This window comes from Bactrocera tryoni, chromosome 1 (assembly GCF_016617805.1).
Source record: "Bactrocera tryoni isolate S06 chromosome 1, CSIRO_BtryS06_freeze2, whole genome shotgun sequence".
In the NCBI taxonomy this organism is placed as follows: domain Eukaryota; kingdom Metazoa; phylum Arthropoda; class Insecta; order Diptera; family Tephritidae; genus Bactrocera; species Bactrocera tryoni.
The window spans coordinates 62,345,717-62,362,425 of NC_052499.1; the positions used below are offsets into that span (position 1 = coordinate 62,345,717).

The 16,709-nt window shown below is 34.2% G+C and overlaps 1 protein-coding gene across 2 annotated transcripts in view; it reads left to right on the forward strand.

Moving 5' to 3' along the window:
- Nucleotides 1-16,709, forward strand: part of LOC120766782 (homeobox protein homothorax) — a 320,231-nt gene that overhangs the window by 297,506 nt on the left and 6,016 nt on the right. For both annotated transcript variants that reach the window (XM_040092474.1, XM_040092476.1), the window contains exon 12: nt 10,238-10,314. In XM_040092474.1, coding sequence (XP_039948408.1) covers nt 10,238-10,314 — 77 coding nt within the window. The remainder of the gene's footprint in view (nt 1-10,237; nt 10,315-16,709) is intronic.

The following is a 16,709-nucleotide window of genomic DNA, read 5'->3' on the forward strand; positions in this document are numbered from 1 at the left end:
ATGTGACGAATATTGCACGCATACATATGCGTTTTGCATGGCCTTTACTCGACCCTTTATATTTGCGTAATTGTTGCAGATCAATCGTTCATTCGCTTGCATACGGAACATGCCCGATGATTCATTGATTACGCTCGCAGCAAATTAATGATATCTAAATGGTTGCAACAAGGGTTTATCTAGGGCCATTTATGGGGGCGAAAAGTGAGTGTGTTTTAATTTGGCATTAGGCGGGAGAAGAATAAGTGGCTTTATTTTTTTGTTGAATTTTGGCACAATCAAAGTAAAAAAAAATTAGTTGTTGTAGCTGAATAAGGTAAAATATGACCTTTTTTCTATATAAGAAGGGAGAATCTAAGTTTCAACAATTTGGAGAGGTCATATTTAGCACCTCCTTCGGCTACAGCAACTCATTATTTTTGACACTGATTGTTGAAATAACATAATTTGTGAGGTTCTTCAAAGCAAATCTTTTTTATAAATCTCAAGATTAGCTTCTTTCGATACTTTACGACTTTTCAAACGATTAGTTTGAATTGCATGATATTTGTTTCTTTCAAAAAATATATTTTTATAGCCGCAGTAGACCCATCTCACGTTCCATTGAGCGAATTATTTGATTTTCGGAAGAGCAAAACAGCACAGAGGCTCAAAAATGGCAATAAAATATTTTAATAGCTCAAGTATTAGAATTGAGAAGAAAATGGGAGAAAGTGAAAATTCAAAATAATTTGAAAGATCTTGTCTGATCACCCGTTTGAAAAAAACATTGATTGGAATAGTTTAAATAACATAATTTTTCAAGTTCTTCAACGGGAATTTATACAATCGCTTCTCCAATTTACTTCTTTTATTATATGATAAGCCTGACAACTATTAGTTTAGTTAAAAGACCCTTCACTTTTTTTAATAATAGTATAATGTCCTTAGCGAATTTTTATTGTAGATTAAAGTTACTTAAACCGTATACATCTGAGTGTATAATTTGATTTTCGGGAGAGAAAAAAGTCACAGATTGTTCCCAGTTTAGTACCATATCTCATCTCAGGCTCATAAATTCTATTTATTTTGAAAACTTTTAAAGGTTTTATATAAGAAAATTGAATGGGATATTAAATTTCAACATGTTTCAACTTTAATTGCGAAGTTAGTTACAATCAAATACTTAGTTTATATAACAAAAGTAATAAAAAATAACTTAAATTTTACTCAAAAAAGTTTATTCACTTTTATTAGACCAAAAAGACAAGATCCTTTGAGATTATATTTAAAAAAAATTTAAATTGCACAAAATTTAATTATTTTACTCAAGTTCCTCCGCAATAATTTAATCACAAAGAGCTATTAACAGTTATTGCATGAATAATCATATACACATGCCTGCATACCTAACAATATTAAATAAGATTGGGGTCCCTGAAAGCGCTTAAGCAATTTGCCACCGCCAAATGTGCATGTATTTTCTACGACTCAGTGATTTGCATAACATGTAAACTCAAAACACAACTCTCTGCCATTATTTTCGTACAAGAAATAGTCAATACACATGCATGCACGCACACACACACACACACACCAAAATGCACATGCAGGCATTTCACTTACTGCCAATAATTCAGTTTCATATTGACCTCTATTCTTATAGCACCAACACGAATACAAAACCTGCATGAGGCCGGCCTGTGCTGCCAATGCAAGTTAATGCTACGTGCAACACACAGCCAACAAGACACTGACGTTGCACACCGAGTCACAGAGGCGTGCCACAGGACAGCTGAGGACATATTTGGCGCAATATATTTATAGCATTTAATATACAATACACTTGCCAACACAGGCAGCGACGTGTGTGTATGAATGTATGTGTGTTTATGTATGCGTGCGCAATAACATTTCATGCCAATACATTACTTAGTTGCTTACCACAACTGCCAAACTCGTGTATTGCATTATCAGTTTTGTGTGGCAGCCTTAGTCTACGAACATTGCATATGCAAAGGCGCACCTAACTCTAATAACTACCTGTCGCCAGGCACCACTACGTGTGCAGTTGCTGGTGCGCCAAGCGCTGACTGCTCCAATAATCGAATATACACTATATGTTATTATTTTTGTTAGCATCATTGTTGTTGTTGTTGTAATTCATGTTGTTGTACTCCTAGGACATGTCATAGCGAAGCGTAAAATGCAATTTTCTATTGGCAGTTGTCTTGTAAGGATAACAACGTTGCAGGCATCCATGCATGCATGTAGCATGTACCGTTATAAAGGAGAGCTGCTCGCTGAACTTTGACTAGCAGCAATACGATGACAGTGCGGCCAAACCCACTTTTGATTGTCACAACATGTGCACATTTATTGCATTTGCTAAGTGGAGAAATGTCGAGAAATAAATGTAAAATTTTACAAATGTGTGTGTGTATAGGTGTACACATTTCTATTCAGGTGCATATATGTATGCGTGTGTATGTGTTTTGTGTTTTTGTGCCATTTGCTGTTTAGTGTCTGTCGTACATGTCGAAAATGTCATTTGTTGCATGAAATTTACCGTTTTCTTATGCAAGAAATACGCCTCTGCTACTAAATAACAGCAGTAGCGGTAGTGCGAGAGAGAGAGATAGAGAGAGATGGCAAGCGCACTGCAGTGGGGATATGAGAAAATAGAAGTACATTAGAATAAAAAAGAACAAAGCAAGCAAGTCACAGTTATTCGAAATATTCTCATATTAAATTATTTGCATGCATTGTTGTTATTATTGTTGTTGTTACATTCATGCTGTGCATGCGGCGACACTACACAATGCAATGATATTACAATTTATGCAAAATACGTTCAAATTGAAAATTCACACACACTCCCATGCATATACATACATATATACATATGTTCACATATATACATATATACTATATAACTTATATGTACCGTAAGACGTCTGAAAGCCGGCAGGTGTATAAATAAGACATCTTCCTTCGCCCCTTAGCCCTCCAACCAATAGTTTGCTATGCCATTGCTGCTAAGCAGCTTTAGTTGCACACATACATACTATACATTGCTATGTGTGTTGTTGTTGTGCATTGCTTGTAGTGTAGACTTTCAAATATTTCTTATAAGCTGCGCCCACAACCGCAACTGAATTCGTGAGTTAAAATGGAGTTTAGTTATCCTTGCGGGTAGACTAACGTTAAGCAAACACACAAGCACACAGTCGCATACTACATACATACATACATTTATTATACTTACACATATACACATACATACACATTTATATGTATGTTATACATTTATGTATATGTGTTTATGGCTGTTTAACTTTTCCTTGCCAGAATTCTCGTTTGGTTTGTGCGAAATGCATTTTCTTTGTTTACTCGTTAATAAATTTAGTTCGGCATTTGGACGTTATTGCAGGCAGCTACAAGACAAGGTGTTGCCTTTATATGCAAATAACGGCATATATGTATACACTTTCATACAAATGCATATTTGCGGCCATTTGCTGGCTGCGCCGTCTGTCTGGCCACTTTTCGCTTGCATTTATATTTACCGTTACGCACACACATACATACTTACATATGTATAGAATTGAAATTGCGAATCTCTCCGCTCTCCTTTGCTATTTTTCTCACATGTTTTCATTTTCTACTTGCTGCGTTGTTGTTGTTATTGTTGCTGTAATTATACGTTCATTGGCATAGTATGACCAGAAAGTAGTCAACAGACATAAATTACCTAGCGGGAGTATATTAAAATGGAATTTATGTTATTTAACACACATGCACATACGGCACGGTGCCGTTATGTCTTCAGCGCACTTTGGCGTTGAGTTGAGAAGTTTCTCATAGTCAGCACTTGCAGATCAAAGGCTAGTTGGCATTGCTATATATTTATTCTACACATATCTACATATGTATATTTTTATAAATGTGTGTTTGTATATGTATTGCCTGCAAATATATAAATAAATATTTTGACATTTTAAGAACTTTTTATTATGTTCATTTCAATTTGTTTTCAAAGCAATTAAAATGTTTGTGCAATTTAGTGACTGAAAAAAACAATAAAATTTGCCATATTTTATAAATTCATTCATTTCGATTTCTGGTTAAAAATGTGTGGCACACAAAGATGCTGCCATTGCAATCTTGGGTGGGTTTTGAAGATAATTTATGATACCGTCGTGCCTAGAATGCAATGAAATAAATAAAGAAAGTCACTTCGAATTTCTTAAACGATTATACAGAGCAAAGTAAGATAAAGATTTGTATGTTTATACGAGAAGAGATAGCGAAAAAATATTTACCAAAAAATTATTATATAAATGCTTATATCAATATAGACCAAAAAAGACTAAAGTAATTGTCACATACCCAATAAAATATGGTACATATGTATGTATGTGCATATTTAAATATCGTCATCTAAAATGCAAAATAGCGTAACATCACTTTTCATAAGTTTTCAGGCGAAGGAAAATCTTTATAATAGAAACCACTCAAATTGACACAAAATTTGATCGGATATATCGGAAGATAAAATTTTATGCTACATATATGTACATATGTAATACTATATAATGTAGTTAATAGCAAGCAATAAAAAAAACAATTTCGATTTTTTGATGATAAGTTGTTTTGTACTTTAGATGAACGATTCAGCCATGTTTGTCAGTGTCTATATACGCGAACTAGTCCCTTTGTTTTTGAGATATCGATCTAAAATTTTGTACATGTACTTTTCTCCCTAAGTAGCTACTCGTTTGTCGAAATCACCAATATCGCACCACTATAGCATGTAGCTGTCATATAATCTGAAGGCTCAAAATCGTGTCTTTGTATGGAAACCCTTTTTATTTGACGAGATATTTTTACCAAACTCGACACAGATTAATGTACAAGACAGTGCTATAATCTGTGAAGAAATTATTCGAATCGGAATGCTATAGCATATAGCTGCTATACAAACTGCCTGACCAAAGTCAAGTCTTTGAATGTCAACTTTTTATTTGTGAAGTGTAATATAATTTCGGTTGTACGTTTTCTCTTGTTTCGTCTTTTCGATAGCTTCTCTGCTACTAGAAGTAGTCCAAATGTCGCCTAAAATATATCAAAACTAGTTAAATTCCAGTCACTTCTACCGCAGCTTGTGCCACATTATTCTGCAATTAAAAAAAGTTGACAAACCAAATAAGCAAAAAAAAATTAAATTTAAAAAAATATTGTAGGCAGCATCCGCAAAACAGCAAACAAAACGCCCACATCTGCCGGAAGTTGAAAGTTGTATAAACCCTTTTCACATTGCTGAGACTGTTGGCTTTTGTTTGGCGCGTGCTCAGAAACCCTTTAGTCCCTTGAACATAGTCGAAAATTTATATAAATTTTTTGAAATCCACCTTTTTTACATAAAACACCATTGAATGCGAACACAAAATTCAATACTATATAAATGCATGCGTGTGAGTGAGCCACTGAATATTATAATGTCGTGTGTTGCAAGCGAAGCGAAACAATGGCCGCTGGTGGAATACAACTGCATAGAAAGGATATGCGCAACGGCTGGTTGTGTGGTGTAAAAAAGAGGATTTTCATGAAAATAGGCAAACAAAGGCACTGAATGAAAGGAGTGCGATTAAAAAAGCGAAATTGAAAGAACGGTGAGGTAAAGGTGTATGGCATACAAAAGCGCGTGAGTGATGAACGAATGAATAATATACGAAAATGTGAAACGGGAATCAAATCAGACAATTAATAGGTATACATATATACATACGTACATATATATATTTATCTACATGTGTTTTGTTGTATGAGTATGTGTGAGTATGCTTATTTTGGTATGTTAAAGATTGATGCAATAATCAAAACGGAAAGGTGCAGTTCTTAGTCTCATGTGTGTTTTTGTTTATTCGTGAACTTTGTTTTTGGAATTTCGAAAAAAATATCTATGACTGTATGTATGTATGTATATGCTTTAATTTGTTTGCAGGCGGAGAGAAAAGTACAAAGGTTTCCGGTCGCGGCGTAATTTGTTCAGACAAACAATGAAGGCTTATGCAAGAAAACAGTAGTGCATATGTTGCACAAAGACAAATATACATATATTGCTACATACATATGTATATACTTATATATGCTACTACATATATGTATTTACTAATTCGCGTCCGTATAATCGAGGAAAACAGCTGGTTTAGCTACTGGTTACAAATTACAGCAACAGAAATCACTACGATTTTTGTGGAGACTAAGTCCACTTTGGCAACAGAAGTTGGTTTAGCATTAGCAAGGTCTCTCAATTCAATACTTAGAAAATATCAACTGTTTTAGATTCGATACGCATTAGAAAATGGCGAATCGAACAGTCTTTACCAGTCGTTTAAATAGATTGACAGCACTTGCAAGGCAACCTTTGTGCTGATATTCAATCGTATTTAATTAACTTACTAAAATGTTGCTTTCATATGCAACTTTTGACAAGAGAGCAGCGTGTGATGCTAGGAGCACGTAAATGAAAAATGAATGATCGCTTTTCAAGTATAACGTTTCGTTTGAGACAAAAGAAACTCATCTAGAAAACCTAACCTGAACCTCGCTTCTGAAAAATAATCTTCATATTATATATTTCTATACCTTATTGATGTTAATATTACTTAATATTGCTAATATTAATTAACAGGGTACAAGTTCATATATATAAATTATTATTGTAGTCATATCCATCTGTCTCTATATACCCGTACTGGTTCCTCCCTTTTTGAGATAACAATCTGAAATTTTGCGTAAATAGTTTTATTCACAAAAGTGTTTTTCTCTCCAAAAACCAGAAATATCGATACGAACCATACGAACCAATCGGCAAAAATCAAAGCCTTGCAAGTAAAACTTTTTTATTTGATAAAATATTTTCCCAAAATTTGATACAGATCATTGTCTAAGAACACCAAATAAACTCCGCAGAAATTGTTCGGATTGGACTACTATAGTATATAGCTGTCATACAGAATGATTGATCAAAATTTAGTTTTTGTATGAAAAAATTTTTTATTCGACGAGTTATCTTTATGAAATCCAGCATGGAAATTTGTTATAAGCAACGTTATAATCTCCGAACATATTTGTGCAGATCGTATCTCTATAGCATATAGCTGCCATACAAACTGAACGATCCAAATCAGGGACTTGTATGAAAACTTGTCTATTTTTGAAGGGTATTCTAGCTTCGCTGCAACCGAAGTTAACGTTTTTTTCTTCTTTCTTATTTAACTTACTAGCAATTAAGTTATCATTGTTAATACTTCTTCTTCCCTTCAATAATCTTCCCTTATAAAATATGCCTCTAATAAATTTTAATTTCTAATTTTTTGACCATGTCAACTAACTCCAAAATCTAACATCAAAATCATTGCTCTGCCAACGCTCGTGAAATGCATATACACGCTGAAGTAGTCTGGCGCATGCAACAGGTTTTGTGGCGCCACCATTTCTACACGCACATACCCATACAAAGTCAAAGCCCAAAAGTAGTCGTATCGTGGTAATAAATATGCCATCATTATCAGTATCGAATGACAACATTAATTGTTTGTTTACTTCTAAATATAATCATCAAATTGGACACTGTAAAGGCAACAAGTAATCTCACACAAACACACATGCAGCCAAACGAAGCATTGCATATGCGCTTCGAGGCGCGGAGATAAGCATTGCAGTAGACACGCTGTGTTGCATAGACACTTCATAACAATAAATAGATAAAAGAAATATGAAATATAAGGAAATAGCCAAGTTGTATGGGACGCACACACACACACGCGCACGTATACATACTTTTATATATTTGTAGTTAATTTTTGCTGATAAATATTTTCCATTTATTTATCAGTTAAATTGTCATAAAATCAAAGTAAATATTTATTTGGCTTGCAACCGAAAAGTATAAAAAATTATCAAAACTAACGTTAAATAATTGTAATAAACAGTTAAAGCGCCAGCTACTGGTTGTGCCAGGAAATGTGTGGCTGCGTGTAAGCGTGTGTACATTTAAGCAGCTACTAGGCTTAATTTTTCAATATGTGAAGTGTGGGTGCAAGTATACATACATACATATGTATATGCATATACTTGTATGTACGTAGTATATACCATAGTAAATGCAACACACAGAAGCGTTGCTGTTTGATTAGTCACATAACACGCCATACATACAAATGTATGTATGTATTTTAGGCGCACAATTTTGATAACAATGCCGCAATTGTTCACATGCACACATATGCGCGCACACACAAGTGTTTGCTAGCATTTTCCTTGGCTGCTTACTTTCATTTTGATTTTCGTTTGATTTCACTTTCATATATTTTTTTACCAAAAAAGCCCAAAAAAAAAAAATTGTTTGCATTTCTCTATGATATGTTTTAGCTGTTGTTGTTCTTATAGTTGCCTGTTGCGCCTAATTTTAGTGCATTTTTTTCCCAATTTCCAACACTTTGTTTACTCACTGACGCCACTGTGGCGGCTACTGGTCGTCAAGATTTATGAGGGCGTGCATTGGGCCGAGCGCTTGCCGTTGATGGAGGCCTTTTACCACAAAAAAATATAAAAAAAATTATAAAACAATAAAAAAACAACAACTAAATGTTGCATGTGTTGCTTGCGACTGCATTTAGGCGCTGCCTGCCACCGCTTATTTAGGACATGTTCAAGTGGATGCTCCAGCGCTGGAGTTTAATTGAAAATAAGCACATAGATTTCTTTGGCGTTAAGCTAACAACTTACAACAACAACAACAACATCAGTACATACAATAAATTCAAGTGTTTGACTGACTTTGTAGCTAACTGAACTTTATTGTTTATTTTAATAGCAGGAATACCCTCTACACTGCATGCGTGTGAGTGCGTGTGTTGGTGCATATGGCGTAGTACACGTGTGTAAGTGTGCGCGCTAGCCAGAGTTTTAGTGCGCTTATTAAAATGTCAGTTGCGCATAAAGGTGCTGACAGTTGGATATACCGTACATTTGATTGATCTGTTCTGCTGCTAATCGGTTTTATTACACATGCACGCACATACATCGCCACATATATAAGTACATATATTCGTATGTATGGTGAGTGTTACCGTTTTGTGGCATGCAGGTTTTTAAGTGTGGCGCTGCAGTGACGTTGTTTAGATAAGCTAGAAGCTGTCAATTAAATGCTTAGTTATGATTAGAACAAAAATTTTTATCGAGGTGCTTACAATTGAGGGGTTTTTGACGTACATACACATGAATACATACGTATAACATGGCATAATTATTGTGTTAAGTTCAATTCTGCGTCAGACTGCACTAAATTTTAAATGTTGAAGTGCAGTTTTCATCACCATATCGGCTGCTGAGCGCTATTTCTCCAAATATTTCGTAACATTTTAGGTAAATTTACTCGTGGAATTCTTCTCCAAATATTTCGTTATATTTTAGGCAAATTTACTAGTGCAATTCTTAGAAAATTTTGGCTGCAAAAGCAAAATGTGTTCATTAATTCTCAGAATTACAAAGTGATTGCTTCGCAAGAGATGAAGGATATACATATAGTATATCATAAATGTATAAATATGCATATATTTTTATATGGACATATACATATGTATATGGACACAAATCAATATCAAATTGGTTTTTCTTATATGATTTCTTATCTCTGAGTTTATTTCTGCCTTGGAAAATCTTCTACTGGTTTTTCTCAATATTTTGCAGCGGTTTGGAGACGCCTATACCTATATCTTAGAAATATCAACATGCTGTTCTTAGTTAGGAGAAAGACACAGACACAAGCAATTTTTTACACTAAAATATTTGACTTTAATTAAAAAACAAACTTAACAAATACTAATTTTCAAATTTTATTAATTTTGTTTTTTTCTTCATTAGGCAATAGCTATTATTTATAGCAAAACTATTTGACTTTAATTAAAAAAAATATTAACACATTTCAAATTTCAAAATATATTTAATTTTTCTTTGAATATCTATAAGAAAACAATTCTTCGGTTTTTTTGTTGATTTTTTAGAAAATTTTATTTTTGATAAAAATTATAAGAATTTTATCTGCCAAACCCTTTAAAAATTATTATTTTAGTTAATATCTCCGCTTAACAGTTTTAAATACTATTTAATTAAAAAAATAAGAAAAAATATAATTTTGAAGCAATTTTACTTAATAAAATTCTTTTGTGCAATTTGCTATTTATTACAGCATCCCTACCCCTCCGAGGATCAGAAAAAACAGTTGGCGCAAGATACCGGCCTAACGATACTGCAAGTGAACAATTGGTAAGTGAAGTGTTTTCAAATCATAAATATAGTTAAGACCGGTGCTGCCAACTGAGTTAAAGTGTAAAATATTTAAGGGGTTACATGGGCTTTCTCGAGTAAAAAACGTTCGTTTTTCAACAATTTTTTCTCATATAAAAACTTAAATATTTTATTAGAATTTTTTATTGTTACAAACGTACAAAGAAATTGAGATTTTTCGAAAAAAAAAACATTTTAAGTTCGGCCATTGCGACGCCATTTGCGGTGACACGTCGGAAAAAAGATGCGCCTGTGACTGTAGACTCTGGTCTATTTTTTATTTTTTGGTTTTGCAAAAAACACTTGTGGTTACCGAGTTATAAGAAATCTGAGAACGACAAAGAAATGTTATGCAGCCTACCAGTACCCTACGGCAGTCGGTTCTACTTTACAAGAACGAAACCGAAGTTTCATGCAGCCAAAAAATTATGTCGTCAGCAGCACTTCTCAAAATTATATGAGTCACGTTTTCCACCATGAAAACAGTAATAAATTCTATATTTGCCACACGATATTCTTGCAGTCAAAGTAACTAAAAACCATTTACACCGCAATTACAACTAATCAGCGGATAAAATACTAGTCACATGCTTTCATAGAAAGTTTCTCATTTACTTTTTATTTCGAATTTAACAGTTGTCCAACTGTTTTGCTTGTAAGATAGGACGCAAATAAATTAAGAAAAGCAGACGCACCATCTAAAGTAAATTAAAATGTGCAAGGAAATTCTTCAACTCACTTGTGGCGCCGAAAATATCTTTAACAAACTTTTTCCATTATAATGCTTGTGAATAAGTTGCATGGACATATCTACATACCATATATTCCAGTGATGGCCTCAAATCTCGAATATTTGCTTTTAAAAGTATATATGCGCTCATTGCCATTGCTTAAAAACTTCTTTTCATTCAACGCGGAGAACGCCAAAGAGACGCGTAAATTGTGGAAAAAACTCCACAAAAGTTTCAGCAGCCGAAAACAATCGAAAACAAAAAAATCCACACTTTAACTTTAACGCACGATATTATCGCAAGCAGGCGTTGTTTTTGAAGGTGGAAAGCTGCTGTAGCCTTCTGTAGTTGAGGCGGGAGTACAGCAGCAGTACTGAGGTGCAAGGCGAGCGCCACCTTCTCGAGCTTAAGCCGCATCATATTGGGTGCTAATGGCCGTTAGTTGGTCATTTAAATGACTACTCCGCCCCAGCACTGCGTATATACATGTACATACAACAACCCCTAGCAACTACGCTGACATCTACTCGCCCTCGCATTAGCTTTTAATACACACCCACTCCTTTGCCAGATTCCACCTTCTCGGCGCCATTAACGATTTTATGTGTTTTTAGTTAATTCTCGCCCATTTCAAGTCGGTTTAAACGCTACGACTGAGTACGCGCGACGGCCATCACTGCCGATGCTGTTGCCGTTCGTATACTCGAGTGAATAAAAACATTTTTTAAGCCAAAATAGGCAAAACTGAGTCTGAATAAATAAAAAAAAAAATAAAAATAAAATAAAGTGTGCTGCCTTACTCGGTGGGGCAGCGAAGCGACAAAGCGTCAAACCCACGTTTTAGCCTATAAATATGCTTCGCTTGCGCCGCCTGCGAAATTCCCACTAGATTCCCAGCAGCTTGCCAGCCAGTTGATTTTGGGTGTTCTTTTTAAGTATTCCTGCATTCTTATTTTCTCGATTTGCGCTTTCCTAATCTTTTGTTGCTATTGCTGTAAACTTTTTTCTTCTTGCCTGCGACAAGCAAATCGCCAAGGTGTCAGGCAATAAATTACCGAAAGTGTCTACCTTCTGTTTTCTATTTCAGTTGCTATTTATATTTAACTATGTAGCAGTTTGCGTATGTGTTTGTCTATGCTTGCCACCAAAGCATGCTGGAGCGTTCTCCACTTACTTGCAACGCAAATGTATGGCTCTTGTCCTCCCACACCACGCTTGGTTTGTTATGAGGTGTTAGTGGGCAAAGCGCGCACCGCATTTCTTTACGCTTTCTTGCGTATTTTCCACTAAGTGTGGCGTAAATTTGTTTGCGTTCAAAGAGTGGAATGTAACAATTTTCCCAAAAACAAAAACACAAAAAATAACAATGGCAAATATCTTAAAAGTTTCAGCTTTCTTGGTTTTTTCATTATTTTTTTGGTTGACTGCTTTGTTGGTTTTTGGGTAAATACTACCATATATTTATATATTCTGGGTTGCTTTCCGATATTTGGTTATATTAGTGTGCTCGAGTGAGCGCAAAATTCAATTTAATTGATGCTGAAAATGGCCGTCCTAGCGGGACGTCACAGATGATACGTGTGGGAGTTAACTTTTTGTGTAGTTTTTATTTGCATTTGCCCGAAAGTTTGAATGAAAATATTTTAATTGAATTCGAAAGCGTCACTTGGCGGCGCATATGTGTTCACATTTGCATGTTTGTATGTGTGTCGTGGCGTAAAGAAACGAGTTTCGATTTAAGAGAATAAGACTATTGATATATTTTAAAAATTAAAAAGTCTAATTTTAGTTTGCTTTTGGGCTGTTATAACCTTTCCTAGTAGACCAAAATACCGTTTTGGAAATATTAATTATAGTAAAAAGCTCACTTTATGATTAAAATTTTTTAGAGCTACATATCTCTCCTAAATTCAAATAAAATTTTTAAGATCATGTAGAATATGGGTAGATCTTAAGTGATTAGGTCAGTCTTGGGTATTAAAAACAGGCATAGACTTAACAATTTTAATTTTGGAGTAAAGGAAAAGGAATTTCTTTCGAATTTCAGGCCACAAGTCGAGGGAAATTTTTTCACCAGTCACGCAAATAAATTATATTGTTAGAACAATAAAGGTTGGTAAAACAAGCTTTTAAGTTAAAATTTTTTTTTTTTTCAAATCGAAGACTTGCCTTAAGCCTGAAAATCATATTTTTGAATAATTCAATACCGTGTATAAGTATATATCCCAATTTTTTACCAATTGTTTCTATTCTACCTCTTTTTAATTTAAGCGAGTTGTTTGTTCGATTCGCCAACTTTGGATTTTCAAAAAATTTGAGAAAGCTTTTATTTTTCCATAAATTATTTACAACTTCTTTCCATTTTACCTCATTTTGATTTATGCGAGTGGTTTGTTCGATTCGCCACCTTCGCAATTTCAAAAAACTCAAGCAAGTTATCGTAACAAGCAAAACGAACATGGTTTCCAATTACATATCACCAGCTTCGACGTCCTCCACAGTTTACAGCAACAACAACTATCAAATCTACTGCTTGCTAACCTTCCGAATTCTCGTGTCTGTGCGCAATTCTCATAAAGCTTTCGTGTTGTCAACATTTCATATGATTTTATATGTCTGACAATGTGGCAAATGTTTCTCCTTTTATACTCCTATTTATATCTAAATAGCGAACATGCATTTCTCTACACACACATACTTCTATGTAGTATGAGTTCCGCTTGCAGCTGTCTAATAAAAAATTCACAACTATAGCGATGCATGCATTAAGTTTGTCACCTCACAAGAAACGGTAATGCACCAGGTACGCCGCGCAACGGCTGTGCTACATGTGGCATGTAGCAAGTTGCATGTTGCAGTAATATGATGCCTGCTTTGGCAATAGAGCACACGGATATCCACTGACAGCGGCAGCAGCAGCAGCAGCGGCAACGGCAGGCGAAGAAAGCAATCCAGCGTGCAAACGAGTAGGCAAACACTTTTGCTTGTGAGTGTCAAAATGTTGCGACTGTCGCATAATATTCAAATTTGATGATGAAGTTGTTAGTTGGTCCACGCGTTCGTACCAAACGACGCCTTCTCACATCTAAATGACTGAAGGAGGTTGGACATAGTCATTTGTATGAGTGTGGCACTCACACGGAAATTGTGGCATCCACTAGTATGTTGCAGCGCCAAGTCCACAATTGTTGATTGGAAGACAGGCTCGTACCTAGTTGTGGAGTTGACGGTAGTAATGGCTGGGGCAGCGTGGTAAATTGAGTAGGTTATAAGTGTCTAGCGCAATGTGTAGAAAAAATCGTGTATGCAATAAATTTATCACGAGCGTTTTTTATTTTTTATCACGTGCGATTTTTATTTTTATTTTTTAACGTTGTTTCTTTTTCTAACAGAAATTGCAACACTGCTTGTTTTCAACTTGGTTGACAAGAAAATTTGCTATTGGTGAAAGCATGTTGTTGGCTGTTAACACTGAAGTGAATAAATCTGCAATTTCTTTGAGATACACACAATGAAAGCTAATTTTATACAAAGATGTTGCTTTCGGTATTATTTTTGCAAATTATTTGTCTGCCCTTCACTTGCCACACACCCCCACATGCACACATGCTTCTCTTGTGCCGCCGCCCAAAATGCTCATTTAAATACTCATAGTTAAGCAGCTCCACGCTCACAAATCATTCACTCATCCATAGACTCGCGCAATCGCTCACTCAATTGCCATTCGCCTCATTGTCGTCCCCAACAACAATAGCGACAAGGAGTAGCCAAAATAGCCAAGAGACACGTAGACACTGGCAACATCATTGGTCCACAATAAAGCGCGCGCCACACACACACACATGCAACCAAATGCTGCCAACGAAGGAATTCATCAAACAAATCACAAGCAACCGGGTGAATATTCTTCGCAAACGGTAGAAAAAACCCCATACATTGGGGATATGTAGACAGAAAGCCAGCAAGTAAGCGCCGCCACTTTTTAGAGGGTGTTTGCAGTGGGTGGTTGCTGGGTTGGGTGGCGATGCGCTAGTCGCCCAAAACATTTGATTTGTGTGCATGTGGATTTTCAGCACATCGTATGTGCATGTGTGTGTGTGTTTGCTTGTCAGCTGCGTTAAGCCGTTTTGCCGTGCAATTTGTTGCTGTTGAAATGCTCGTAAAATGGCGTTTTCGAAGGGTGTTTACGACTTTATGTCGACTATGAAAACGCTTGCCGAGAAATAGATTCTGATTTATACAGAAATGTACGATTGTAGCCAGGAAGAGGAAAGTATGCACAGGTTGCATGTTCATATTGCGTGTGTATGATGTTGCTGTTATTGTAAAGTTCTTGTTTTTGCTTGAATTGTGTTGTTTTTGTGCATATTTTGCTGCTGTTATACGCCTACAATTAAGGGTTGTTTGCACATTCGAAACGCTAATTTAAATGATTTATGGCTGGTTGTAATGGTGCGGAAAGCGATTTTGGAGCGAAATTGGAGCGATGCAAAGCAATAAGAAAATTATAAAGGTTATAACAGCATAATGTGAAGATAATAAGGAAATATGCTTTAAAATTACATGTGCTAAGTTACACTTGTTTATTGATTAAATGAATTAAGAAAAGATATTTTATATTATTATTTCATCAAAAATTTTAAAAAATTAAAAAAAAAAATAATTTAAATAAAATGTTTTAATTAACAATCAAATTTATAAAAAATAAGAAAAAAGATATTATAAAAAATTTTAAGTATATAAAATTTGTAACAGCAAAAGATAATAAGGAAACATGCTTTAAAATAACATAAAATAAGTTAATTTTCTTATTGATTAAATGATTTTTTTGAAAAAATTATTAAAAAAATATTTAAAAAATTTTAATAAATTAAAAATTTAAGAAATAATTTTAAAAAATTTTAAAAAGTGGATCATACTTTTTAAAATATAAAAATTAATTAATATTATAATTAAAAAAAAAAGAAAAATATTTATAAAAGAAGATATTATGCAAAATTTTCAAAAATAAAAAAAAGATTATAAAAAAAATTTGAAAATATATATTACGAAAAAAATTAAAAATTACAAATTATTGAAAAAAATAATTTAAAAAAATCTGCAAAATTATCCATCTCTTAATAAAAACTCGTTAGCTAAATTTTTTTCATAAATCTTAAAAAAATATTCGCTTCGCTTTACAGACATTTCCATTTCAAAAGCTTGAATAAAAGATTCGTATTTCATTTTTTTTAAGTTCTAAATATTAAAGAGATATGCGAGAAAGCAACTCTTATGAAAAAAACAAAAAAAAGAAAAAGTATGTATGTATGTATATTTCTGCTACAAAAAAGGGAGCTGCCAAAGCCGCAGGGCTGACCGCATCAAAATGGCTTTAGTGCATTAACCTCAATTTTTTTTGGCTAGGAAGCCAAGCTTAAGCTTCAAAAATAAGGAAAATTTCTGGCTGCCAAACTAAGCTTAAACTTCAAAAATAAGCAAAACTCTTTTTTATTAAAAAAAAGAAAAATAATAAAAATAGAGAACAATGTCAATAACTTGTTTTTGATGATTTTTCAAAGTCGCTATTGCAAGGATGTTTGTTTTAGAAATTTTCTCGATTTTTGCCTTTAAAGCATAATTTTGGAAGACCAATTTTTTTTT